At 49.1% G+C, this 27561-nt stretch overlaps 1 protein-coding gene across 2 annotated transcripts in view; it reads left to right on the forward strand.

The window, feature by feature from the left end:
- Window positions 1-24180, forward strand: part of Nf2 (NF2, moesin-ezrin-radixin like (MERLIN) tumor suppressor) — a 97443-nt gene extending 73263 nt beyond the window's left edge. Inside the window, exons 12-17 of one of the 2 annotated variants that reach the window (XM_048343263.1) lie at window positions 2019-2236; window positions 5143-5248; window positions 7666-7793; window positions 10302-10467; window positions 11800-11844; window positions 22602-24180. In XM_048343263.1, the coding sequence (XP_048199220.1) occupies window positions 2019-2236; window positions 5143-5248; window positions 7666-7793; window positions 10302-10467; window positions 11800-11835 (654 nt within the window). In that variant the 3' untranslated portion in view covers window positions 11836-11844; window positions 22602-24180. The remainder of the gene's footprint in view (window positions 1-2018; window positions 2237-5142; window positions 5249-7665; window positions 7794-10301; window positions 10468-11799; window positions 11845-22601) is intronic. The other variant, XM_048343262.1, reaches the window with a different exon arrangement.
- Window positions 24181-27561: the final 3381 nt, after the last annotated feature.

The raw sequence follows: 27561 nt of genomic DNA on the forward strand, positions 1-27561 counted from the left end.
ATGCCTCCAATTTAGCTGGGATGACAGGCATCCTCTACTGTGCCCAGCTTTTATTGATTGACATAGAGTCTCTTGAACTTAAATGTCCAAGCTGGCCTTGAACTGTAAGACTCCCAATCTCTGCCTCTCAAGTAGCAAAATTACAAGTGTGATCCAGTGTACCCAATTTGTTTCGGCCTCCTCCTCCTCCTCCTCTTCTCCTCCTCCTCCTCCTCCTCCTCCTCCTCCTCCTCCTCCTCCTCCTCCTCCTCCTCCTCCTCCTCCTCCTCCTCCTCCTCTTCCTCCCTCCTCCCTCCTTCTCTTCCTCCTCTTCCTCCCTCCTCCCTCCTCCTCTTCCTCTTCTTCCTCCTCTTCCTCTTCTTCCTCTTCTTTTCCTCCCCTTCTTCCTCCCCCCACCTTCCGCCCTCCTCCCATCCTCCTTCTCTTCCTCTTCCTCCTCCTTTTTAAATTTTTGTGTGTGTGTGTGCCATCCTGACACTTCTGGCTTTTTGGTGGTTGATTGGTGATAAGAGTCTCATAGAGGGGCTGGGGATATGGCCTAGTGGCAAGAGAGCTTGCCTCGTATACATGAGGCCCTGGGTTCAATTCCCCAGCACCACATATACAGAAAACGGCCAGAAGTGGTGCTGTGGCTCAAGTGGCAGAGTGCTAACCTTGAGCAAAAAGGAAGCCAGGGACAGTGCCCAGGACCTGAGTCCAAGGCCCAGGACTGGCCAAAAAAAAAAAAAAAAGAGTCTCATAGACATTTTTGCCTGGGCTAGCTTTGAACCATGATCCTCAGATTTTAGCCTCCTGAGTAGCTAGGATTAGAGGAATGAGCCACCGGTGCTCTGCTGTTTCAGCTTTTACTTTTTTTTTTTTTTGGCCAGTCCTGGGCCTTGGACTCAGGGCCTGAGCACTGTCCCTGGCTTCTTCCCGCTCAAGGCTAGCAGCACTCTGCCACTTGAGCCACAGCGCCGCTTCTGGCCGTTTTCTGTATATGTGGTGCTGGGGAATCGAACCTAGGGCCTCGTGTATCCGAGGCAGGCACTCTTGCCACTAGGCTATATCCCCAGCCCCCCTGTTTCAGCTTTTAAAAGGTTAGTGTCTTTTCTTCCCACCTGTGCTGGCAGAAGTAGAGTAAATTGAGTTTCCCTCCAAACCCCACTGTCATGATGGCATTTCCTTCAAAGCAGGGTTTGTGGCTGCTGCATCCTCTGAGCCCGTCATCTGGGGCCCCTCTACCACAGAGGATAATTAGCAGTGTTCCTTCTTCTTCTAGTAGCTACCGTAACACTACCTCATTGTCCATTTGTGATAGTTAAAAATGCCTTGATGGGGCTGCGAATGAGACTTAGTGGTGGAGTCCTTGGCCTAGCATGCATGAAGCCCTGCATTCAATTCCTCAGTACCACATAAACAGAAAAAGCTGGAATTGGTGCTGTGGCTCAGGTGGTAGAGTGCTAGCTTTAAGAAAAAGAAGCTCGGGGATAGTGCTTAGGCCCTGAGTTCAAGCCCCAGGACTGCCCCCCCCCCCCCAAAATAACCCAAAACGCCTTGATTGCTGTAGGTGTGGCTTATTGGTAGGGCACTTGCCTCTCCTATATGACCCTCCAGACCAAGCTTTCTCTGGTTTTAGACTGCTGAATTAAAGGGGCAGAAAAGTATTTTACATTGCTTTTCTTCCCCATAAAGCATAGGCCTCAGCTGACGAGGGTACTCTAAAAAGTATGCTTGCTGGACTGCCGGCATGGCTCAAATGGTAGAGTGCTGTCTAGCAAGTGTGAGGCCCTGAGTTCAAACCTCAGTACTACCAAAACAACCAAAGGATACTTGCTCTTGTTCTCTGTGGTGGAACCTTACAGGGCTCTTCTGAATGAATGTGTCAAGTGATCTATTGTGGGGTTGGTGCTGGGGGAAGATGCTCCTTGTTAAAGCCAAGAAGTCTGAGACTGGTTCTTGTTGCCGTGTGTGTTGGAGGCCAGATGAGAGGAGATAGGCCCCCGGCCTGCCTCAGCTGAGAGCATTCTTCTCTACAGATGAGGTCTGAGGAGACAGCTGACCTGTTGGCTGAAAAGGCTCAGATCACAGAGGAGGAGGCCAAGCTTCTGGCCCAGAAGGCTGCAGAGGCAGAGCAGGAGATGCAGCGCATCAAGGCCACGGCCATTAGGACAGAGGAGGAGAAGCGCCTGATGGAACAGAAGGTGCTGGAGGCTGAGGTGCTGGCACTGAAGATGGCTGAGGAGTCAGAGAGGAGGTGAGGAGGTGGCTAGGGCCTTAGGACCCTGACTAGGTCTGTGTGCTCCTAGCTTTGCTCTGATGCAGAGCTGGATATAGCAGTGTCCAAATGCTTCTCCATCGGGAACGGGGAGGAGGTCTTTTCCTTGACAGGTAGGTGGGGATGGAGCTATTGGAAGGGTACAGGAATAAGAGTTCTCTTGCCCAGAGAGAGCGCGCGCGCGCGCACACACACACACACACACACACACACACACACACACACACACCCCTCCCCCCCGAGCTATTGGAAGGGTACAGGAATAAGAGTTCTCTTACCCAGAGAGAACACACGCACATGCACACACACCCCGGCTATTGGAAGGGTACAGGAATAAGAGTTCTCTTGCCCAGAGAGCACACACACACACCCCTGCTTTTAGCTGACAAGATGCAAAGAGGCTCTTTTTGCATTAAGAAAAAAAAAAGTGATGTTTTCCTCTATTTATTTGGAAGCAGGCAGGTAAGCAGCAGTTGTTTTCCTTTCAAGTAAAAGTGGGCGCCCACTTTCCTAAAACCTTCCTGACTGATGGAGCTGGGGAGCCATAGTTTTCTTTGTGACCAGGATGCCCCAGCTCATGATCAGGTTGAAGGATGGGGACCATTGTCTGTACTTTTCAGGAACTATTCTAGGCTCTACGTTATTCTGGTCCTGCAGCCTTAAGATAAACACTGGCACGCTCCCTACAGCATCTGGCTCTTTTGATTTAGGATACTTGAATTTGACTTTAATTACAAGGTGCAGTCCCTGCAGTTTTCTTCACTCTGTTTCCTTGCTTGTCATCTTGGGAATATGGCTCCTTGTCCTGGGACCTTTCCCAGATCCCTTTCTTTCTGTGTGAGGGTGGCATCGCCTGTGAATTTGATGCATATGAGACTGGGTCCTAGTGTCAGCTCTCATGCCACACCCAGCCTCTGCCCTGTAGGGCGAATATCTGCACCAGCTTGCAGATACCTTCAGTGATAGGTGGCATGTCCTCCTGCCCAGGGAAAGTGGGAGCTTGGTTCACGCGTGTTTTATATTCATTCTTTCACAGTTTGCCCTTTGTGATCTAGTATAAGGTTTTTTTTGTTTCTGGTTTTTCTTTTATTTTTCAGGTCTGAGACTGGGAACCAAACCTTAGTGCCTGACACATACTCATTGGCTAGAGCTCTACCAACTAAACTATGCCTCCAATCCCTCATTTCTGTTTTGTTGTTGTTTTGTCAGTTGTGGGGCTTGAACTCAGGGCCTGGGCATTGTCCCTGAGCTTATGTGCTTAAGACAAGTGCTCTACCACTTTGAGCCACAGCTCCACTTTCATCTTTTTTCTGGTGATTAATTGGAGATAAGAGTCTCACAGACTTTCCTGCCTGGGCTGGCTTTGAACAGTGATCCTCAGATCTCAGCCTCCTGAGTCTCTGGGATTACAGACGTGAGCCACCAGTGCCTAGCTGTTTCTGGTTTTTGAGAGGCAAGCACTCTTGCCACTAGGCCATATTCCCAGCCCTGTTTCTGATTTTTGAGACAGGATATTCCTGTGTAGCTCAGACTAGCCTCACCGCCCCCCCCAACTGTTGGGATTACAGGTGTGTGCCACCATGTTGGCCCAGTATTGACCTTTAAATCTTCACATTCTCCTTTGCCTAGCTACTCTTTACCCATAAGCAAGAAGAGAGCACATCAGGCCCTATGCTTTCCTTTACCTATTACAGAGGGACTTTTTTTTTTTTTTTTTTGAGGCAGGGACTTGCTGTGTTATCCAAACTGACCCCAAACTCCTGGGCTCAAGTGATCTTTTTGCCTCAGCCTGCAGAATAGCTGGGACTATAGACACTCATCTCAGCACTCAGTTCGCTTACAGAACTTCTTGTTTAGTTCTTTCCCCACTGGCTTGCTAGTAGGTTTTTTGTTTTTGTTTTAATTGAGTAGTTGTACAAAGGGGTTTCAGTTCCACACATCCACAGGTTATAAGTACAATCCATCTTGACCAATGCCAGTCTCTCCTATCTACCCTCAAGTTACATAGTTCGGTTTTTTGTTGTTGTTTTTCCTTTTTGCTAGTCCTGGGGCTTGAACTGGGCCTGGGTGCTAGCTCTGAGAGTCTTTGTGCTCAAGGCTAGTGCTCTACCACTTGAGCCACAGTACCATTTATGGATTTTTCTGAGTAGTTTATTGGAGATAAGAGTCTCACAAACTTTTCCTGCCTGGGCTGGCTTCGAACCGTGGTTCTCAGATCTCAGCCTCCTGAGTAGCTAGGATTACAGGTGTCAGCCACCAGCACCTGGCTACATGGCTCAGCTTTTACATAATGTACAATAAATATAGTGACTGTATTTACTTACCATTTCTTCCTCCATTCATGTGCCTTTCTCCTTGTCAAGGAGAGGGATTTGTTAGTTCATGCAAATAATATGCCAGAGGCCTGGCTTGGCAATAGAGCACTGGCCTGGCAAGTGCAAGGCCCTGAGTTCATATCTCAGCACTGCCTTTTTTTTTTTTTTTTTTTTTTTTGCCAGTCTTGGGGCGTGGACTCAGGGCCTGAGCACTGTCTCTCGCTTCTTTTTGCTCAAGGCTAGCTAGCACTCTGCCACTTGAACCACAGTGCCACTTCTGGCCTTTTCTATATATGTGGTGCTGAGGAATCGAACCCAGGGCCTCATGTATAAGAGGCGAGCTCTCTTGCCACTAGGCCATATTCCCAGCCCTCGTTAATTAATAAAATTATTTCAGAAACATGGAAAAAATACATAGTATTCATGTTGTCTTGGATGTCCTGACTTCTACAAAACCTCCCTGCTCCACTGTTCCCATTTGCCTTGTCAGATACCATCCTTGGGGTTATTAACACAGGTGCCTCCTCTCTTAGCCTTCTTAGGAGCTGACATTTCCTACTTTCTTTGCAGGGCCAAGGAGGCCGACCAGCTAAAGCAAGACCTGCAGGAAGCCCGTGAGGCAGAGCGGAGAGCCAAGCAGAAGCTCCTGGAAATTGCTACCAAGCCCACATATCCGGTGAGCCTGGGGGGGGACAGCTAGCCTGTGGCTGCCTTAGACATGTCCCCCCAGCCCTTTGCGTCACCTACTGGTGTCTTCAGACTGACCATTCAAACAAACACAGGTTGAAAAGAATGGCACTGACCCCTCCCAGCCAGGGCCCGGCTGGGACACTCATGGTCTGCTATTAGACTAGGTAGTTACTGCCTTGGTCTTAGACTAGATAGTTGCCCCTTTGGTTATCTGGATAACAGCCAACAGGCCCTTTTCTAGCTTGGAAATGTTTTTCTTACTCTTAAGTAATATGATCTCAAATTATCCTCAAGCGATTTTGCTCTCTAACCCCCTAATGCTGAGCTGAATGTAATCTTCAACTCTCAGTACATACCATATGCCACATTTCTGTTGTGGGAAGGATCCACTGCGTCCCTCAGAATGAATTACTGCCATGCAAGACGTAGCTGCCAGTGCAGTGTTTGACTCCTGCTAAGTGGGGTCATGAAGTAAATAGAAGCTGCTTCCCTTCTTTTCCTCTATGTCATCTACTCAGTAACTCCTTTATACACCTGCTCTATGTGCACATATAGCATGCATTTGGAAATGTAGATCCTGACAGGTGTGCACAGGTGCTGCAAACAGCCCACCTGGAGCAGGAGAGGATCAATGTGACACCTGAGCTGACTCTTGACAGAGAGTGGGGTCTAGCCAGGTAGAGAAGAGGTGATACCATATTCTCAGAAAGTGTGCAGATGTCCCTACATCACAGACACACAGCTTGTTCACTCACATATACTGCATTTATACACGCTGTATTCACACTCACACATGGCCCAAAGCACTGAGGCACAGGGGATGTGAGCTACCACAGATTTGCAAGTGGCGGAGGGGGGTGGAGTGGAAAATATGAACAGTTTGCTGTCACTTTGGATCCTGGTTATCTATTAGTGTGTAATAGACAACTCAAGCCAACTGTGTGACTCTAAACAGCCACACTAGCTTTGGGAGGGAAAATTCATTCTTTTTGGCAGTACTATGGATTGAACAACTCAGAGCCTTATGATTGCTAAGGGCAAGTGCAGTACCACATGAGCCATGCCACCCAGTTCTTTTGCTTTATTTATCTCTACCTCCCAATTAGCTGGGATTATAGGCATGTACCACCACACCCAGTTGGAAATTTTATGAAGTAAAATTATATGTGTGTGTGTGTGTGTGTGTAAAATGTAGAGAAGTATTTGAATTACCATTGTATATCTTGATGAAGTGTCATAGACTGAACACTCCCACATATTCAATATTGAGATTAAAAAAACAAAACAGAATGTCCTTAGCACCACAGAAACTCTCACCCAATGCCATTTCTGATGCCATTAGGCTTCATTATCGTTCCAAAGGAAAGTTGTGAGGTTCCCTCTCTCCCAGACACCATCCTAGACTCACTGTAAGGTCTAAGGATGAAATGGAGGCAGATCCTGCCCCGAGGAAACTTGGAGGCCGTAGAAAGAAGACCCATCCAGAAGGAATGTTTACAAGGTAGAATTACAGAAGAGTCACTGCAGAAATGTGACCATACTGTGTGGCACAGCAAAGGCAAGAGTGTCCATCTGGCCTAGAGAGACCTGGAAACACTTTGGTTTTGGTGAGAGATTGAAGGAATAGAGGGAGATAGGAGGATGGATGAGAAGGAGAAAAATGACACAGGTAGGAGTGCAGAGACAGGAAGGTAGCCCAGTCAGGGACAAGTAGCAGGTTTTGATTTAGCAGGGCAAATAACAGGAGGCGCTGGAGAAGTAAGTAGATCAGGGCCATGTTTTAGATGACCCTTTGTTCTCAAATGAGATGTCCTAATCACAAATGTAATGGTTTCAGCCTGCGCTTCCTCTTGTTCTGTCTTCCAAATCCAAGCCCGCAGTTGGTCAGCGAATACTCCTGGTCCAGGGCCAGACTCCAGTGCCCACATGGGCACTGCAAGTGCCTACCACTGTCTCTGGTTACTCTGCCCTACCCACGGTCATGCCTCTTGCCTGGCATCCTTTTTCTAGCACATTCTCCGATTCCAGCAGAAGCAGCATTCCTTCTAGCATACTTCCTCCAGCCCCCTCTGTCTCTGTTCCTTCCCTGACTACAGTGTTTACCTTATTTAACTGCAAGGATTTGTGAACACATCTGTTTCCTGAACAAGACTTTCAGCTGCCGAGAGCCAAGGATCTGACTGCATTCTGCATTTCCAGTTCCTAGCACTGGGCCTGGGAGCTTACTTAGTGAATAAGTGTGTGTGGGGGGGGCACTCTGTATTTGATTTGAATGAGCCTGAAAATGGTCAGATTTGAGGGGAGAGGGCTCATCTACTTGGGTTGGGTGTTTTGGGCATCTGTCACCTGGCAGCATGGTCTTATATAAACCGAACCTCCTAATTGGAGCTTTCTCACTGACAGCCCATGAACCCAATCCCAGCACCATTGCCTCCAGACATACCCAGCTTCAACCTCACTGGCGACAGCTTATCTTTTGACTTCAAGGATACTGACATGAAGCGGCTTTCCATGGAGATAGAAAAAGAAAAGTACGTAGTCCCCCGTGGCCTGCTTGGGGCAGCTGTGAACAAGAGTGAGTGGATCAGGGCCTGGGGACAAAGAGGGTCACCATAGCAGCCTATCACCAACCCTGCAAAGGGCTGTTCTGTTGTCACTCCCTGGAAAATGAGTTTCAAGTGCAACAGATCAGCAGTCAGTGTTCCAGGATAAAAATAACACTTGAAACTTCTAGGCATTGGTGGCTCATGCTTGTAATCCTAGTTACTGAGGAGGCTGAGGTCTGAGGATCACAGTTTGAAGCCAACCCAGGCAGGAACGTCTCCAATAAACTACTCAGAAAAACCCAGAAGTGGTACTGTGGCTCAAGTGGTAGAGCACTAGCCTTGAGAAAAAGAATCTTAGGAACAATGCCAAGACCTTGAGTTTAAACCCCAGGCCTGCACAAAAATAAAAATAAAAATAACACTTGATTGGTGGCCTGGAGTGTATAGCAGCTCCAACTTTGAGTGAAGGCTAGGACTGGGTTGTTGAGTTGAATGTCAGTGAGACTGCTGTTCCCCTAGTACTACATTTGGTTGTCTCCTGGGCATGCCTATGAATGAATGGGAGACAAAACAACTTGGCTTGACAGGGCTGGGAATGTGGCTTAGAGGTAGAGTGCTTGCCTAGCATGCACATAGCCTGGGTTCTATTCCTCAGCACCACATAAACAGAAAAAGCTGGAAGTGGTGCTGTGGCTCAAGAGGTAGAGTGCTAGCCTTGAGCAAAAAGAAGCCGAAGACAGTGCTTAGGCCCTGAGTTCAAGCCCCAGGACTGCGGGCCTCCCCTCCCCCCAAATAATTGGCTTGAGGCTGAAGAAAGCTGGTGAGCAGGGAGGGGCCAGTCTGCTGCACAGGGCAGTGGTCCCCTTGTAGGAGAAGTTAAAATGAGCCCCCTCCTCCCAGAGCCAGAGGTAAACTGGTGAATGGTGCAGAGAACAGAGGATAATCCCAGTGGTTCCTCAGATTGTGTACCTGTGCACCATGGCTTTCTAGATTTCTCCTTTAATTCCTGCTAACAAATAAACAACACACTGACATCAAAGGATATTTTAGTGTTCCCATTTCATAAATGAGGACAGACTTAGTTAATGAGCTCACTCAGCAATACACAGCCGCTGAGCAGACCAGGGGTTGAAACCCCACACCCATGTGTGCTACTCTCAGGATAGCCTCTGGGAATGTGTCTCTGTGGAATCCAGTGTGGACCTCCCCAAGCCATCCTGAATTTCTCTTCAGACTGTCATAGCTGAGAAGTCACTGACCCAGAGCTGTTGGTGATAGCATTTGCTGAGTTCCTTTCACCATTTTATTTATGTGATTATGACCAGCATAAAGCTACATTCTATTCTATATCCTGTGATTTTTTGGGGGGGGGGGGATTTGGTTTTTTCATTGGTCATGGGGCTTGAACTTAGGGCCTGGGTGCCGTCTCTGAGCTCTTTTGCTCTAAGGCTAGTGCTATACTACTTTGAGCCACAGCTCTGCTTTCCGTTTTTAGAGTGGTTAATGGGAGATAAGAGCTTCACAAACTATCTTGCCTGAGCTGGCTTTGAACCACAATCCTCAAGATTTCAAGCCTCCTAAGTAGCTAGGATTGCAGGCATGAGCCACCGGTGCCCAGCTCTGTACCTTGCTTTTTATAGTTTGTATTTTCTTACTGTCTTAGTGTGTTTGCTGCTATAACAAAAGTACCAGAGGTTAGGTGGCTTATAAACAATAGAAATGTATTTCTCATAGCTGGGCAATCCAAGATGGAAAGCACTATCAAAGTACTGAGAGTTCTCATCCTGGCATCTCAGCTGGCATCCTCTCACTGTGCTCCTGTGGACAGGGGTCTCCAGGGCCTCTTCTATAAGGACACAAGTCGCACCATGAGGTTGCCAATTCCTAAAGGCCTTACTCCCAACATGTTCATAGCAGTGATTTGGTTTCAACTTGAATTTGGGGCACCACAAGCCTGCAGCACTTACTTCCCTCAAACCTGTTGGCAGAACAGTCCTGATGCCCACCATAATCCCTTCAAGGTGTTCCTTTGTGTTTTGGTGCACAGTCTTCTGGGCCTTGTCCTTCTAATTGGAAACTTGGCAGATGGGATTTTGATTTTCACTATTATTTACATTTCCTCTCAGTGTGCCACTTGCAGGTGAGGAGTAGAGACCTTTTTTCTTTCTGGTATTGGCTAGGTGAGCTTCAGAGGACATCTGAGAACAAATAGGGATGTAGCTGTGGCCTAAGGGCAGAAGTCACTGGATTTGCTGGTGGAGGCAAGGAGGGGGGGGGGCGGCTTTTATTATCCCAGTTATATCTATGGGGAGAGAAACTCAGAGCAGTTAAGTGACTAGCCCATGCTCCATTGGCACATGAGTGGCCACGTGGAGATGGAGACCCCAGGCCTCTGCCCCTGGCCCCCACACTGAGCAGCTTGTTGGTCCCAGAGCATGTCAGCCATGCCTCCGTGCTTGTCAAGCCCTGATGCATGGTGCCCTTTTGCTACAGAGTGGAGTACATGGAGAAGAGCAAGCACCTGCAGGAGCAGCTCAACGAACTCAAGACAGAAATCGAGGCCTTGAAGCTCAAAGAGAGGGAGACCACGCTGGACATTCTACACAACGAGAACTCAGATAGGGGCGGCACCAGCAGCAAGCACAATACCATTAAAAAGGTACCCAGAGTCTCATGGCTCTTGCTGATCAGGACATTCATTAATGAAGTGTGAGGTTGGCATCTGGTTTCCTCAGGAGCCAAGTCATTAAACTGTTGTCATTTTTTACATGTACTTAGTTGAGGGAATGTTTCAACTCCTGCCAGAAAAGGAATTTAATCTGCCAGTGACCATGAACCCTTTGGCTTGATGGAAGTGGAGCTTGTGTTGAAAGCCCTGATGAGATGAATCTCTGTTAGAGGGTGGGTTTTGATCCATCATTGAACACTAGAGTGGTTCTGTCTTTAAAGTCAATGGGAACTGCCTTACTTAATAAGTAGGGACAATAAATCAGAGGCTGTGAAGAATGAAGTCCTTGTGGCTCTTTTTTGTTTTTAAGCTTTCTTGGTTGAGAAACTATATCCTAAATTTTCAGCCTTTGTCATACTTAATAGGAAATATCTTTAAGACCTTTAATTTTTTAAAAAATGAGGCTTACAGTATCCTCTACTTCTCCCTTGATAATTGGAGCCCTCAGTATTTTAGGGATTTAGAAGTTAAATTCCATATTCACTATCAGTCCAAGAGTACATATCCCTTACTTGGACTAAGTAGAAAGGTCCTCTCTGATCAATTAACACTCTATCCTTAACTGATGGCCCAGGATCAGGTTAAACCTGTAAAATAGCTATTATTAAGGTATGATCATTCTCTGGACATGGTGGCACATGCAAGGAGCTGTTGATTGAGTTCAGATAATGACTGATAGATTATATTTCTACTCTTCACTTTTGTCTTTAAAATGGTCTCGAGTTGAAGGACTGTCTCTGTTTTCAGTAGGTAAGCTGTGATTAAAAGCCCCTGTAAGACCTGTGCCTCCTGGCTAGTGAATGGGTACAGTGAAGAGCCTCTACTTTTTCTCTTAACTCATATTTGGCACTAGGTAGAGAATTCCTTCTAATGGTATAATCTGGAACATTCCATGTTCTTCTTTCCTCTGGCTTCTGTTGTTTCCTAGATTGCCCTTCCAAAACAAAATTACTAAACAGCATAAAGGAAGGAAGCCCTCAGCCATTAAGCAAAGAAGTAAAGGTGATTGGACCAGTGAGCTTGGTCGACCCCAAGGGAGGGCCCCTCCCCCTTGTCATCTGGGTACCAGGACCAGTGAGCCTTCCCCTCAGCCACAGGAGGCTGGAGTGCTGAAAACTGGGGAGGCTCATTTTCAAGCCATTAAAAACTAAGTCACTTGTCACGATTTCAGACCTGTCTGAACATTTTGAAAATGGCACATGTAGCATTGTTGATTTCACAGGGTATGTTTTTGTTTTTCTTCATTTTATTTTGCTGGTTTAGCCTCAAGCCCAAGGCAGAAGACCTATCTGCATTTGAGCCCTCAAAGTAGGTTGTTTGCAGGTACTCTGTCTGTGGTGATGGTCCTGCCCTCTGTGATACTAACCATGCATGAGCTTGCCTGTCTCTGTCGTTGGGCCACTTGGAGCCCTCCTGAGGGCAGGTGGCATCTGGGTACTGGCCACAGCATGCTTTGGGGCTGAGAGCAGGCCTCCACTCCAGGGGGCCAGACCAGCCTCCAGAGCCTGAAAGGCTGCCTGGTTCTGAAGAGCATGTCCCGGGCTGCAGGACCAGCCATCCTGCCCATCTTGTGTCACTGTGTCACTTGTGCCACGGGGGAAGATCATGGCTTCCTATCCCATCAGGTCTGTCTACAGATCCTTTGTCTTGGTGGTGTACTTCTCAGATCAATAACCCTAGCATGGAAATGGGGCCGATTTGGGTGCTTTTATGACTAGTGTCTCTCCCTTCGTGATCAACATCTGCCATGTGGTGGCGCACTCTGCAGACTTGTGGTCACAGCTGGCAGCGTCTGGGTGTGGTCACTCCTTTCTCCCTTGAGCTCCTATCTTTTGTACATACCCCTTTTCTTACTGAGAGCAGCAGGCATCCCATAGTCTCATTTCTAAGTCAAGCCGAGTGGCCTGTGTCCCATTGCTGCTCTAAAGAGAGTATGGGCTTCCGCTTCTGGAGTGTGGAACCAAGCTGCGGGCGGGCAGGTCTCACACTGGAGTAGTCCTGTCGCTGGCACCCAGGGGACGAGCAATCAACAGTTGTTGAGTGAATTAATTGAACGATTGCTACTTATTATTTCAACATGCCTAGGCAGTGGAGAGAATTTATTTTGCCTAATAATAAAATGACATCCTGCCTTGCTTCTCGCCTAATCCCCGTTGTACCCCTACCAGTGAGCCTCACACCATCCAGCAGGGTATCCTCACTGCAGTGGAACAGAATAAGCTCCTGGGAAGCTTCCTACCAAAAGAGATCTGGCATAAGATAGATGGTATTTATTCTCGTTATCCCAGCAAGAGAGGTTAGCTATTAAAGCCCCAGATAGAGCTTTAATCAGATGGATGAGAGCTGTCAGGGGCTCCAAGACTCCATGGTGTGAGCCCTGATTTGGGTGTGATTTGAGCCCTGATTGACTGAGCAGGCTCTATTTCTTCAGCTTCCTGCCTACCTTGACTTTGGTACCCCCAACACTAAGCAGGGCAACACTGAAGCAGGACGTCAGAGCCGGATCTTTGCTCAAGTGGCAACCCCAGTGGCACCTGGTTGGACCCACTGTGCTTTACTGAACTTTGTAAGCAGAAGGAGAATTATGAGTTCGAGGCCAGCTTGGGCTACGTAGCAAGACCTTAGCTCTAAAAAGAAAAAGAAAGGTAGAAAGAAAGAAGAAGAAAACAAGTATTTATTAGGGGTTACTAAAAGCATGACTTGGCTTTTAAATATTCCTGGAGTTCTTTTTAGTGTGACGTGGTTAAACAGTGCTGGGTTTTGCTGCATACTGCATACTGAGTTTGAGGCATGTTCCATTTCTCAGATGTTGGCAGTCCTATGACCAGTGTCTTGGACTATTAATTGCCTACTTGCACCAAGGCTCTTAAGTCATACCTGCTACAGGCTAGGCCAGCACCAGCTTAGCAAAATACAAATGCTGCCTCAGGCTTCAGAAGTGTGGGTCCCTAGATGTCAAGGGCAGTTCCACCTAGATCATTGGAGATGAGAGATACAAAGGCTGGTGGTGACCTGAAGAGTTTCCAGTATCTTGAGAGCTTATTAATCTGGATCCAAGCCAGTAGGCATTGGTTTTGGTTTGGTTTTAATTTTTTCATCAGATTTTGTAAAGCAAAGAGTGTGTCTCCTTATTAACTGAAAATACAGGCCTGTTCTTCCTCTTTGCAATACCATCTGCCTCATTGAAGGGTTGGGTCTGATTTGGTCTCAGCAAAGGTTCACCCTTGACTTCGCAGATGTGAGCACGATGGTGTAGGATGCTGAGACGTAGTACTGTCTGTTTACCTGGTGTTCCCCACTCTTCTCTCCTTTCTCAGAGTTCTTTCTCTCTTAAAAGCATCTGGACTGGGATGCAGCTCAACCAGAGCACTTGCCTAGCACATATAAGGGTCTGGTTTCAATCCTTAGCATTGCTAATAATAAGTATAAAAAGCATTTGGAGAAGTGGAGCTGTGGCTCAAAGTAGTAGAGCACTAGCTTTGAGCCAAAAAGCTCAAGGACAGCACCCAGCCCTGAGTTCAAGCCCCACATAGACAAAGAGAAAAAAATAATCCAAAAAGCCAAGCATTTTTGTGTATACTTGTAAGCCCAGCTGTTTCGGAGATGCAGGACACTTGAGAGATCAAGGCCAGCCCAGGTAAAGTTAGCATAGGGAGACTCTCACAAAAACAAAAGTGCAAGCAGGGTGCTGATGGCTCATACCTATAATCCTAGCTACTCAGGAGGCTAAGATCTGAGGATCATAGTATGAAATCAGCCCAGGGAAGAAAAGTCCCCATGAGAGACTAATCTCCAATAAACCACTCAAAAACCAGATGTGGTGCTGTGGCTCAAAGTGGTAGAGTGCTAGCCTTGAGGACACAAAGGCTCAGGGACATTGCTCAGTCCAGAGTTTTAAGTCCTACAACCAACAAAAATTTTAAAAAGAAAAAAATTTTTAAGTGCAAACAAAAGCCAGGCACCCATGGCTCATGCTACTCAGGAGGCTGAGATCTGAGGATCACAGTTCAAAGCCAGCCCGGGCAGGAAAGACCATGAGGCTCTTATTTCCATTTAACCACCAGGAAACCAGAAGTGGTGCTGTGACTCAACAGGTAGAGTGCTAGCCTTGAGCTGAAGAGCTCAGGCATAGTGCCCAGGCCCAGAGTTCAAGCCCCATGACCACCAAAAAAAATAGTGCAAACAAAAAGGCAGGGCATGTAGCTTCATTGTAGAGTACTTGCCTATCATGCTGAAGGCTCTGGAAGTGTGGGTCCCTAGATGTCAAGATTAGGGGCTCCCCCTGGAACACTGGGGATAAGAGACACAAAGGCTGGTGGTGATCTGAGCAGGGTGTCAAGGATGGTACTGGTGACACAATATGTAGGGATGTAAAACAAAATACAGAAAAGTGAATGAAAGTACTGGCCCCTGCATTTCCCCCAGGGTTATGGTGAGGTGAAACATGAGGCACACAGCGGGGGTTCAATGATACATAAACAGCTCTGCTTGTAGACCTGTGACAGGGACAGACCAAAGCAGGCAATGGTGGGCCCATGTTTGTGCCACAGCTGGTGACAAACCTGTTCATTGATGACATTAATGTGAATTAATTGTAATTATATAATATATAATCACACACACACACACACACGTTAATACAGTAAATGTTGTTCTAAAGAGCCAGAATGAACTTTTCTTCTTCCTGTCGTATTTGGTTTGTGTTTGCACAGATCTGGTATTCTCGTCCTGCTGGTCTTACTGCCCCCACATTTCCATTCTCCCCATTGATGGTCAGTGCAGCTGGTTTGGCATTTGCTGCTGAGTCCGCAGTACAAATGATCAAAGCCTGGGCCCCTGGGGCTTTTCCTTCTCAGAGGGGGCCCCACTTGTTCCTGACATTTGAGCTGGCAGCCAGGCTGGGGTGATCCTCAGCGCCACCATGTTGCTGACAGCAGTGGCCAGGTGTGGGTTCACTGGGCCACCACACCCTGGAGGGGAAAACGTGGTCCCAGAGTCTGTCTACTCCTCCAGGAGACCAGTTTCAGTGTCCTGATTTGAGGCCAGCCCACAAGTCATCATTTGTGAGCCCCCTAGTCTCTGAAGGAGTGGAGTTTCAGAGGAAATGGACAGATGAGAAATTGTGGGGGATGGAACCAAGAAAGCTTGTTTCATTGGTAGATGGTTGGGAGTTGCAGTGTCCCCTGCAAGTTCAACCACAGGTCCCACCGTGGAGGAGCAGGAAGAGCAGCACCTTGACATTAATGGGAAGGAAGCGCTGCTGCCTCTCCTGGATCAGGAAGATGTAAAAGTCCAATCTCATCTTCCATTTTTGCCCAGTCCCCTTGGAGACACAGGGTTGGCAAAGTGAAGTAGAACACTCAGACTCTAGGGAGAGTGATAAATCACAGGGAGATTGAATATGTATGAAAGGCATCACCACAATTAAAGTGAGCCACAGAGCCTCCCTTGCCCAGCCTCAAAAATGGCTGCTAACCAGTTTACATTTACTGTGTGATTCCCATGTCCAGCTCTCCTTAGGATCCAGTGAGCCGAGCCACTCTGCTTACTTTTAGAAGTTAGTCATTGTCTGCTAGAGCATCCTTGGCCCTGACATAAAAGCCAGTGCTTTAGCTCCTCTGTTCCAGAATCTTCCTTTAGTTGTTAAATTCAGGGAGGAGGGGAGAAAGAGGAGTCGGGTATGGCAAGTGGGATGGGAGTGGCAGCAGGACCAGATGTGGGCATAAGATCCCCCAGAGGGATGTTCTGGGGCCACCTGCACTCTTCCTCTTGGCTCCTGGGCTCTGGGGAGCACCCGGAAGGTGCTGGGCGTCACTCGATGGTCTTAAGTGCCCTTCTTGTGGCTCATCCTTGAAGGCCATTCCTGACACCCCTGCTCACACGTGGAGTTCCCTGGAATCTTGTCACTATTGAGAACTGATGCTTTTTCTAGCTCTCTAGACTGAAGATTCTACTAAGCTCTTTTTCAAGACAAGAACCCAATCCTGGTTTGATTTGGAGACTTTACCTAGTCAAGCAATTGTTGTTTTGGGGGAGGTATTGAGCTTACAAACTCTGCCTTGCAGCTTAGGATGTTTTATGACTATTTGGAAATGCTTATGGCCATTATTGAGCCTTATTTGATGCAGTAAAACATCCCATTTGGCCCCTGGGCCCTCTTCCTGGGTGCCTCATTTCTGACTGTAACAGTGGGAAGGAAGAGGCAGGATACAGACTCATTCTGTGGGCTCAGGGTCTGTTCTTATGAGCCTTGCCATGATCTCTGTTTTGAGATTGGCAATTTAAAAATGACATCGGTATATCTGGACCTTTTCCCTTAGACTCTTGCTCAGAGAGCTTGATGGATACCATTTAGTCTCCACCTGCCCAGTGAGGTGAATCAGGCTGATTAGTTCATTTGTCAGGTGGAAGAACAGTAGCAAAAGGCTTCAAAAGCATTATGGGTGCTACAGGGAGACACAGGTAGGTAGGTTCCAGGGTTGTTTATACTGCTTTAGGTCTCTGAAGGATTCATACACAAAAGGGCCTCCTAGGGGTTTTCTGGGTAGATTTCTCTCTAGCGCTAATATCAAATTGGAATAACCATGGCCTTTCCTTCCACCTCTGCTTAGGGATACGTGTACGGACAGATGGCATTTGGGTGCAAGCTGTCACTAGCAAGACTGCAGAAGAGCTTAGTCTGGCCACTTTACAGCAGCGACCCCCCACCCCCACCCCCACCTTACCTTCCTAGCCCTCACATGGCTTCGGCTTAGAGAGGGGAATGTTTATCACACTCCAAACCAAAGATGATGTTGGAATTTGCTGCGACTGGATCTGGCTGTCACCTTTCTGCTCCAGAGCCTGCTTTTTCTCCCTGTGGATTCTCTCGCCAGCGAATCTGCATGTCCTTTCCTATCTCCGCCCTCCCCCGCACCTTCCTTCTCAATATGTAGTGGCAGAAAGGAAGTATAACACGATTTTAGGGCTTCATTTCAATTCTACTGCATTTATATGGGACAAGCAGAGTCTTAGCACTGGGACTTATTAGGTTAGTATCTAAAAGGGGTTCAGTGTTGAGGGTCTTATTGTTTAAAATGGACTAAGCCCCCCCCCTTTCCTTTTCACCTCCCTTGGGATAGATTGAGGCAAGGCCCCACCAACACCCCCACCCCCAGAGACGAGTTGAAGGAATCCTTGTGCTCTGATTAGTTTTGCTCTCCCAGCTTAATTGTAGAGCTTCCTTTCGCCTACCACGGATAGCCCAAGTGGCTCAGTGTCCTGCCTGCTCCTTTACCACCCCCCTCCCCCGTGCTTTAGGAACAAGATGATCACAATGCTGCCTTGTGAATCAATTTTCTTTCTGTGCTGATGAAAGTGTAATTCATTCTTAATCAAGCAGCCTAGCTGCTGCAGGCTCCACATGGAATACATTTAGCTCCCCTCTCGTCATCCTGGAAAGTGGTCCCCAAAAGGACTTTTAGAGGAGAGCCAGCCATGAGGAGCTGGCAGCCCCCCTGGTATGGTGGCTTTTCCTTAGGGGCCTCTCTGAGGGATGATGTTGGAAGATCCCTGGCGTGTTGGCAGCCTTCCATGTGGACCACCAGGCAGGGCCGCATTTGTCACAGGTGCCTTCCAGGTTTGATGTCTCCAGGCCCTAGGGCCATTTCTCAGAGCATCACCATGCCTGGCCTGTCAGAGTGGTGAGCAGGAACCAGCTGGGGCTGTAGATTGCCTGCCTGGGTGAGAGAGAATTAGCAGGGTCCCAGGTCCTCTTCCAGGTTTGGGAGAAGCCAGTTTCATATTTTATTTTAGTTAATTTTTCAGAACTAGGGATGGAACCCAAAGCCCTGCACATGATAATAAGCAAGTATTTTGCCACTGAGCCCAAACCCCAGCCCCATACCTCCTGGGTTTTTTTGTTTTGTTTGTTTATTTGTTTTTAACTCTGTAGCCTAAGCTGGCCTTGAACTGGAGAATCTCCTACCTTAGCCTCCCACGTTCTGGGATTACAGGTGTGCACTAATACACCCAGCCTCCTGTTTTTTGTTTTAAGAAGATAGATGTGTTTCCCAAGGCTACTCTGTCTAAATTGGATGGATGTGTCCTTTTTCATAATATCACACATTGTTTGGAGAGCCGGAAGGAGGCCTAGCTCTGCCAAGAAGCTTCTTGTCCTGCCCTTCCCCAGCCTGGTGATGTCACGCACAACTGGCCTGTTGATGGAGCAGTGGGGCAGAGGAAAGGTAACTCTTCCAGGGCCAGTCTGTTGGTGCTGGGCAAGAAGGAGCAGCTAGACACCCTCAGGTGGATCAGAGGCCTGTAGGAGACAAAGCCATTATATAGTTTCGCCACAGAGGAAAGAAAAGGAAGTGGGTCTCTTCAGAATGGAATTGGATTGGTGACAGACCTGAACAGCTGCTTCAGTCAAAAAAGAACTTAATTCCTCCTGTATTATTCACGCGGCCGATTCTAATCAGATAGGAGGAGACAGCTGGGAGAGAGCAGCAGGTTAGCCCAGTGCCTGGTGAGAGGAGGTTTTGTGTTTTTTAGTCATCTTTAGGGAACTGGCAAGATCACTTTGAGCAGCCTTCTCGAAGGAGCATGGCCTGATCACCCTCTCTCCCGTAGCTGGCTTTGCGTAGTGTTTGGCCCCAGTGTGAGGGCTGCATGGCTGTCACTGGTCCCACTCAGCAGAGCTCTGCCCGCTATCTCAAAGGAGGGCCACCAGACCATAGGTCCCCAGCTTGATGCAGCCATGAGGGCCTCGTGGTATGTGCACATCCTGAACTTCCCAGACTCATGGCCTGCTGAGACATGGAGCCCTCCCCTTCCTGGCATGTGATCTTGCACCACACTTTAAGGGGTCACTCTTCCAGGCTCCTCCATCCTCAGATGTCCCCCACAACAAGCAGGGTCTGCTGTTCCATCTCCAAAGGGAACACAAACATTTCCCTTGGATTCTACCGCAAAGTGTGACTCACAGAGTGGGTGTAGCTCTGATCAGTGTGCCATGGGACAGGCAAGCACCTTAATGGACCCCTTCCCTGGCACTTTCTCCCTGTCGATGCTATGGAAAGAGCCAGGCTGGTCACAGCAAGATGGGTCATTGGTTGGTATGGGATCATGAACCTTAGGGTATAAGAGTTGCAGTGAAAATAGAAAGCTTGATACATTGTTTTGAGTGGAAAAGAAGACTCACAGGCAGAATTTAGTTTATGAAGGGTTCGTTTTGCACCATGTGCTCTGGGCCTTCGTCTTTTCCAGCTATACTGGCAGTGTGAGGGCAAGCTCTCTAGGGCAGGCTTTGCCTGCTAGAGTGGCCAGCAGGGAGCATGGGTGGCAGACCTGGGGCAGGAAAGTCTGTGAGATTCTTATCTCCAATTAGCCACCAGAAAACCAGAAGCAGTGCTGGGGTTCAAAGTGGTAGAGCACTAGCCTTGAGCAGAAAGGCTTGGGGATAGCACCCAGGCCCTTGAGTTCAAGCTCCATGACTGACAAAAATAGAAAAAGAACAGAAAGCAAGACATCCAGGGCTTCTCTTCTCCCCACTGCATGCCTCCCCTGCAGTCAGCTCTTCAGGGGAGGACGGTGCTGAGGAGGAGACGGGGGCCAGGTGGCACTGGGAGGACTCATGATGGAGAGTGAGTGCATACTTTGGGGGTACCCAATGGCATTGGAAATATGAAGACCTGTACAGTAAGGAGGGGGTGAGGGAAATGGTGATGTCAGGTCTCAGCCACCCCATCCAGTGGGTCCAACAGCCTTCTTGGATACCCTGCATGGCTATTCTAGTGACTTTCCTCCAAACTCTTTCTTTGGGCTGAGGTGAAACTGCTGGGACCAGAGAAGAGGCATGCTAAGCCCTGCCATACCGCACAGCTAGCTGGGAGTGGTAACCCGTCCCCTGAGGAGCACCCTGTGTCCTAACAGGCTCATGTTGGAATAACTGGAGTCTGGCGCGGCTGGCACCTCAAGGGGACAGCCGGCAGCGCCTTGGATAGAGGATCCAGGAATTCTTGGAGCCAACATGATACGGGCAGGAGTCCCCCATAGCCTGGGCTCCCTGCCTGCGGAAGTGGCCAGGCCTCTCAGGGCAGCTCAGAGGTCAGAACAGTGTGTGACCCTGGCTCCACCTACACCCTGTTCTTCCTAAGGAGCAAGCACTGGAAGGAGAGGATCCAAGCTGGGGGTGGGGGAGAGAGACCCATTGCCACTGCAATTAGCAGTAATGGCTGCTGAATTCTGGGCACACACCTGGCAGGCATGGTGCCCAGTGAGAGCCAACAGGATTGAGACCTGCCAGGGACTGCTGCTTACTGGGACAGAGGCCTCGAGTCAACTGGTCTGTCTCTGACCAGAAGTGGCTGTGGGACAGCCCTGTCCTTTTCACTCATACCCACCTCCAGAAGTGTTTTTGTTCCAGAAGATCTGACATTCGGTCTCCGTCTTCCCCAGTGACCATCCTCCCCTGTAGCCCAGGTGCACACCTGCTGGGCCCCCCTGATGGCACTGTAGCAACCCTTCTGGAGGAAGCTGGCTTCCCCAGAGCACAGCTCTCTCCCCTCCCTTCGGAACCTGGCTTCCAAGGGCTCCTGGAATCGGTGCCACTGAGGAAGACAGCTCCGATGCCGCCTGGCACTCAGCTTGTTAGTTGGGAACTTCAAGGCCAAAAGATTTGGCAGGATTTAAAAAGTCGTCTCTCAAGCTGTCTCCTCTCGAGCACATTAATGCCGCCTGCCTTTTGATGGTGAAGTGGTCGGTTTGAGCCTCCCTTCCTGCCATGGATGCTGCAGACTCAAGAGCTGCCCCAGGCCCAGGGAAAGGGCTAGGCTCAGAGAGGCCAGTGCCTTCACAGAGGCTGCCAGTCTTGCTTTCCTTCATGGCCCACATCCCCCCACACCCACAGGGTCTGTGCCAGCAGTCAGCTGGACATCTGAGAATGTGGAGTCCACGGTGTCCCCCCAAAGGGCCAGTTTCAGGAGCAGAGTTGGGAGCAGGACAGAGCTCAGACTGAGCTGCCCCTCCCATCCTGCTGCTTCCCACCCTGGGCCTTCTCAGCCAGTGCTCATCCAGGGCGGCCTGCTGTGCTGGCCAGGCCCACTGCCTTGGGCCCCCATCCTCCTTGCCCAGCCTGTCACCTCCCAGCTCCCCACTGCTGGGCCATGGCTAGGCTGCTCTGGGGTCACCCAGGGGAACCAGGAACAGAAGGAATGGCTCTTCTTATCCGACCCAGACCTGCCTTGCCTGAGCCCGAAATGACTCCCCTACAGTGTGTGAGAATCTGGTAGACTAGCCAGGACCTCCATCTCTATGAAGAGGCGAGGGTGAGCTGGATCCCAGTGGATCATGCCTATATAATCCAGGCTATCAGGTGGCTGAGGCCTGAGCCTCATGTCCAATGAATGGACTTGTAAAAAGCTGGAACTAGTTATAGAGGTATGGCTCCTGTGGTAGAATGCCAATCCTGAGTAGAAATTTTTTTTTAAAAAAAGAGAGAGGTCCTAAGCTTAAGCCTCAATACTAGCATAAACAAACAAAAATCTGGCTGCCAGTGGCTCACTCCTATAATCCTAGCTAGTCAGGAGGCTGAGATCTGAGGATGGCGGTTCAAAGCCAACCGGGAAGGAAAATTCGTGAGACTCCTGTCTCCAATTAACTACCAAAAAATTGGAATTGGTGCTGTGGCTCAAGTGGTGGTAGAGCACTAACTTTGAGCTGAAATGCTCAGGGGCAGTGCCCGGGACCAGAGTTCAAGCCCCATGACTGGGACAGGAGGGTAAGCCAGAACTAGAGATGAGGCTCATCATCTGTGAGCTAGAGCACAGGGCCCTGAGTTCAAGTCCCAGTACTGATGGAAAAAAAGCAACATTGATGACATTTCCTGCTGCTTCTGCATGCCAGCCATCCTTCTGGCATGTCCTCATTTGTCACCTCCACATTCGCATTTTAGACAGTCTGGGACCTTCTTTTGGCTTCCCTAGCAACACTCAAAACCACGTGGTCAGACTTCGTGGCAGGATGGGATCCATATGAAAGAACAGAGTCCCGAAGTCCCTTTCACCCTCTCCTCTGCTCTCTTACAGCTCACTTTGCAGAGCGCCAGGTCCCGCGTGGCCTTCTTCGAGGAGCTCTAGCATGTGACCCCGCCACTTCTGCTCCCGGCGCCAGCGGGATGGGCCTGACATGTGGGAACCATCCGAAGGGTTGGTTTGGAGGCTCCTCAGGAGCTCCAGAACTTTCTCCAGTTGAGTGGAGAGCCTCGCCTCCTTCATGTGCAATTGCCTTTGAACTATGACCCGGTAGAGGTTTCTTCATGCTGTTCTCCTGACCTGCATCTTTAATATTTTTGAGACATCTTTTTGTCTTAAGTGGGATCCCATACTTCCTGTGTCCCAGGTGCCCTGGTGTGTGTCAGTGTGTGTGTGTGTCTGTCTGTCTCTATGTGTGTCAGTGTGTGTCTGCCTGCTGCAGAACTCTACAGCCTGCCCTGGAGGCCTCTGCCACATCCCCTCCAGTGCCAGAGGTCGGGAGTGCTCCCCCCTCTCCTGAGGACCTGGCACATGGTGAAGAAACACTGCCTGCTGCACTAACCTGGAGAGCTTGTCTGTAGCTCAGGACCAACTAAGCACTCCCTGTACTATGGCTGCCGGCTGGTGGGGGTCAGGCAGGGCTGCCGTGGCTAGGGAGAGGTGAGGGGCTGAGGGCTGGGAGGCGGGCAGAGCAGGGCACACATGGACCTGATGGGACAAGATGCTCACTGCCCTCCACAGCCCAGGGTCAGAGAGGTGAATTCCCATCCCTACAAGCTCTCAGCTCAATCTCCTGGGTGCCTACAAAGCCAGCCGAGACCAGGGCTCCCCGGGCACTGAGACCCCACAGGTACTTGTTCTCACTGGTTCCGGTGACACGGGGAGCTCCGGATGTGCTGCTGGTCTGAATCTGCCCTCCTTCACCGATCCCAGCAAGCCTTTTGAACTCCGTGCCTGGGCTTCATTTGGCCAGTCCCCTGCCCTCTCTCCAGGCCCTTCTTTATATCCCGCAGGGCCCCCAGCCCAAACCTGGCACAGGAATCCACTCAGTCAGTGATGGCAGGCTGCAGAACCACCCTCCACACTCCCTACTCCATGCCAGGGCTCATCTTCTGATTCTTTTTTTTTTTGAGGGGTGAGGGAGGTTGCCAGTCTTAGGGCTTTTGAGCCATGATCCTCAGATGTCAGCCTCCTGAGAAGCTAGGACTATAGGCCTCAGCCACTGGTACTCACCTATGTGTAAACGATTCTTAAAGATTTCAAATCATGCCCTCATGAAAAATGTTTCTTTATATTTCATGACTAGAGTAAGAAATATTATTTATAAGTGAGCATTTCAGTGCACAAGACACTGGCAGTTTTTCTTGTCTCCTATGTGGTCCTCTGGTCACTTAGTAGGGTGGACACAGCTGCTGGTCACTTCCTGTTAGGCTGCTGGAGGGGCCAGCACAGGGTGGGCTTGGGGAAGCAGCTGCACAGCCAGAGTAGGAAATCATTGTGGAAGTCGGGCACCGGGCTCATGCCTGTAATCCTAGCTACTCAGGAGACTGTCCAAAAAGAATTATACTCATTACCTGACTTATGAAACAGTAACCCCTCTGTCCATCACCTTTATAATAACAACAAAAAAGTTAATTAAAAAAAAACTGAGCTGGGAATGTGGCCTAGCATGTATAAAGCCCTGGTTCAATTCCTCATTACTACGTAAACAGAAAAAGCCAGAAGTGGCGCTGTGCCTCAAGAGGTAGAGAGTTCTATCTAGCCTTGTGCAAAAAAAAAAAAAGAGCTCAGGGTCAGTGCTCAGGCCTGGAGTTCAAGCCCCAGAAAACTTTCACCAAGTGCTGGTGGCTCACACCTATAATCCTAGCTACTCAGGAGGCTGAGCTCTGAGGATCATGGTTCAAAACCAGCCCAGGCAGGAAAGTCTGTGAGACTCATCTCCAATTAACCCATCAGAAAACCGGAAGTGCCACAGAGACAGCACCCAGGCCCAGAGTTCAAGCCTTACAACTGACCAGAAATTAAAAAAAAAAAAAATCATTGTGGAGCCAGAACTGAGACTCCCTGTTTCATTGGGTTGACTTTGGTTTTCTTTTTTGTGCCAGTCCTGGGACTTGAACTCTGGGCCTTGGCACTGTCCCTGAGCTGCTTTGCTCAAGATGGAGTACTCTACTACTTGAGCCACAGCTCTACTTTCAGCTTTTTGGTGATGAATTGACAATAAGGGTCTCATGGGCTTCCCTGCCTAGCATGGCTTCAATTCTCAGATCTCGGCCTTCTGAGATGAGTAGGATTTCAGGCGTGAGCTGTTGGGGTCCAGCTTCTGGCCCTTTCTTTTCTCCCTTGCTGGTATTGCTGTGGCATGGAGGAGCCCTTCAGATCCTAACACTTGGCCTGCAGTGCGGAGCAGGTGATATTTCTCAGTCAGTGAGAAGACAGGTGGGAACTGGAGATCGGAGAGCACAGGCAGCCGCTTGCTAGTGGTGCTGTTTGATTTTTGACAAACAGACGGCCATGAGGTCCCGCTGTTTACACTATCAGGAAGACTTGACAGCGTCCTGGGCTGGCTATTCCTTCCAGGCCGCCTGCATGTCACTCTCAATCCCTGGGGCCCGGGCAGGAATATAGTATGGACGCCAAGTGGATGACTGGCCGAATCCTCCTGCACTGAGCCTCAAGTATTCAGGATCGGAGTCTACCTAAGCCAGCCTATCTGCTTGGCCTAGAGCCCATCCTGCCTTTCTTCCAGCCCTTTCCTCCTGATCTGTTAATTTAATCCTTAACGGTGGCTGTGGGACACAGAAGTGTGATGATGGTTTATAAATATGATGTCGGGCCTTGTTTTTTTTTTTTTTAATTTAACTGCTGTGTGTCTCTCTGAAGTCTAGATGTTTGTGAGCTGTGGCAGATGTATCTGGGGCTGACCCAGGAGGGAGATTCCCCTAAACCTACTCAGCTAGAAGCTCAGAGCTCTCCCTACAGGGAGAAGATAGGGGACCCAGAGGGTCTCCAGCCCCGGGAGGATGCTGAGGACGAGTGGTGCCTGTGCAGGGTTTCAGAGGGAAGAGCCTGTCAAGGAAGGAAGTCTCTAGAGTCCGGAGAGAGCAGGGCCCTTGGTGGCCCTTAGGCAGAAGGTCCATAATACCAAAACCAGCCAGGGAGTCTGTGCAGTGCAGGACATAGCCCATGCTGTGGGCCGCAGCCGGTCACACACCGTGGTGATGGAGGCCACATCCTGACCCTGGGCTGCTGCTCAGTTGTTCACATCTGGCCGGCTGGCAGACAGCACTCTGTGACATTGCATAACACATCCTGAGTGTACTGCGTCTGGGGACACCTTCTTCTCCCTCTCCTTCCCTGCCTCCCTTTCTCTCCCTTAATGAAAGCCAGAGGCTGACAATCAGCAAGAGTGACTTGGAGCCCCTGGCTGACAGGGCTGGGCCTTGGGGGGTTTGGGCCTCCTGTGTTGCCCTGGGAGCTGCCAGGGACAGCCGTCCATTCTCAGATATCAAGTGGCACTTGTCCCTGTGGGTCCTGTGTCACACCTCCTGTCAGAGCCAGGCCATGGAGAGCTGTTTTCTATTCTTGGGATTGTTGTAATGAAGTGATTGTTGTAATAAAAATCCTAAACTGTAATAACTTGTCCTGGACTTCCTCAGCCTACTTCTTGCTCAAACCCCTGAGGAGGCGAGGTGGGGCAGTATGGCAGGGCCACTTTTTATGGCTCTGTGAGGAAAGAGGACTCTACCATCTCCTGGTGTCACCTTCCTTGGCCTTGACCTCCTACAACCCTAACCTCTTTACCAGGGGCCCCTAAATCCAGACCTGAGAGTGAGGGGGCTAGACCAGGAGAGTTCTCCAGATACTTCTTCTCAAGCTCCCATTTAATTTTGGGGAGCTTAGGGAGCTGACAGGTGCCTATTTGCCTGCGGGACAAATGACAGCTGCTGTCATGTGACATTTACCTTGAAGTTAGGATCTACTGCTTCAGAACTTGCTTTGTGTTTGTTTCTATTTTCTTTAATCAAAAGTCTGTTATTGGCTGGGAATACTGCCTAGTGGCAAGAGTGCTTGCCTAGTATACATGAAGCTCTGGGTTCGATTCCTCATCACCACGTATATAGAAAATGGCCAGAAGTGGCGCTGTGGCTCAAGTGGCAGAGTGCTAGCCTTGAGCAAAAAGAAGCCAGGGACAGTGCTCAGGCCCTGAATTCAAGGCCCGGGACTGGCAAAAAAAAAAAAAAAAAAAAAGTATGTTATTAAAACCAAAATTAAGCCAGGTGCCAGTGGCTCACATCTAAAATCCTAGCTACTCAGGAGGCTGAGGTCTGAGGATTGTGGTTCAAAGCCAGCCAGAGCAGGAAAATCCTTGAGAATCTTTTCAACTAACCACCAGAAAACCAGAAGTAACACTGTGGCTAAAGAGGTAGAGCACTAGCCTTGAACTGAAGAGCTTAGGAGCAGTGCCCAGGCTCAGAGTTCAAGCCCCATGACCAACAACACCAAAAAAAAGACTAAAATTATTGTAGGACATTCCCCAAATTTCTGTACCCTACAGTCATGTGACACATTGTGACCATTGTGGCTTCTAAGGATTCTGTTGCCACATGTGTGAAAACATGCTTCAAGTTTCCATCATACAAGCCAGCCAGGAAAGAAGGCATCAAAAAACAGTGGTGCACGCCTATAATCTCAGAACTCAGGAGACTGAGACAAGAAGATCTCCAGTTTAAAGTCAACCTGAGTTGTCTCAAACAAACAAAAATGCTGGGCTTCCAGTTTTCCAGAATGAAACTCATAGCCAGGCACCAGTGCCTCACATCTATAATCCTGGCTACTCAAGAGGCTGAGATCTGAGGATCTTGGTTCAAAGTCAGCTGGGACAGGAAAGTCCATGAACCTCATCTCCAATAAACTCAAAAGTAGCTGGGAGTGGAGCTGTGGCTGAAGTGTAGAGCAACAGCCTTGAGTCCCAGGACCAGCTCAAAAAGCACACGCCGCCTAACAATGGGGT

This window comes from Perognathus longimembris, chromosome 3, assembly GCF_023159225.1.
Source record: "Perognathus longimembris pacificus isolate PPM17 chromosome 3, ASM2315922v1, whole genome shotgun sequence".
NCBI classification, from domain to species: domain Eukaryota; kingdom Metazoa; phylum Chordata; class Mammalia; order Rodentia; family Heteromyidae; genus Perognathus; species Perognathus longimembris.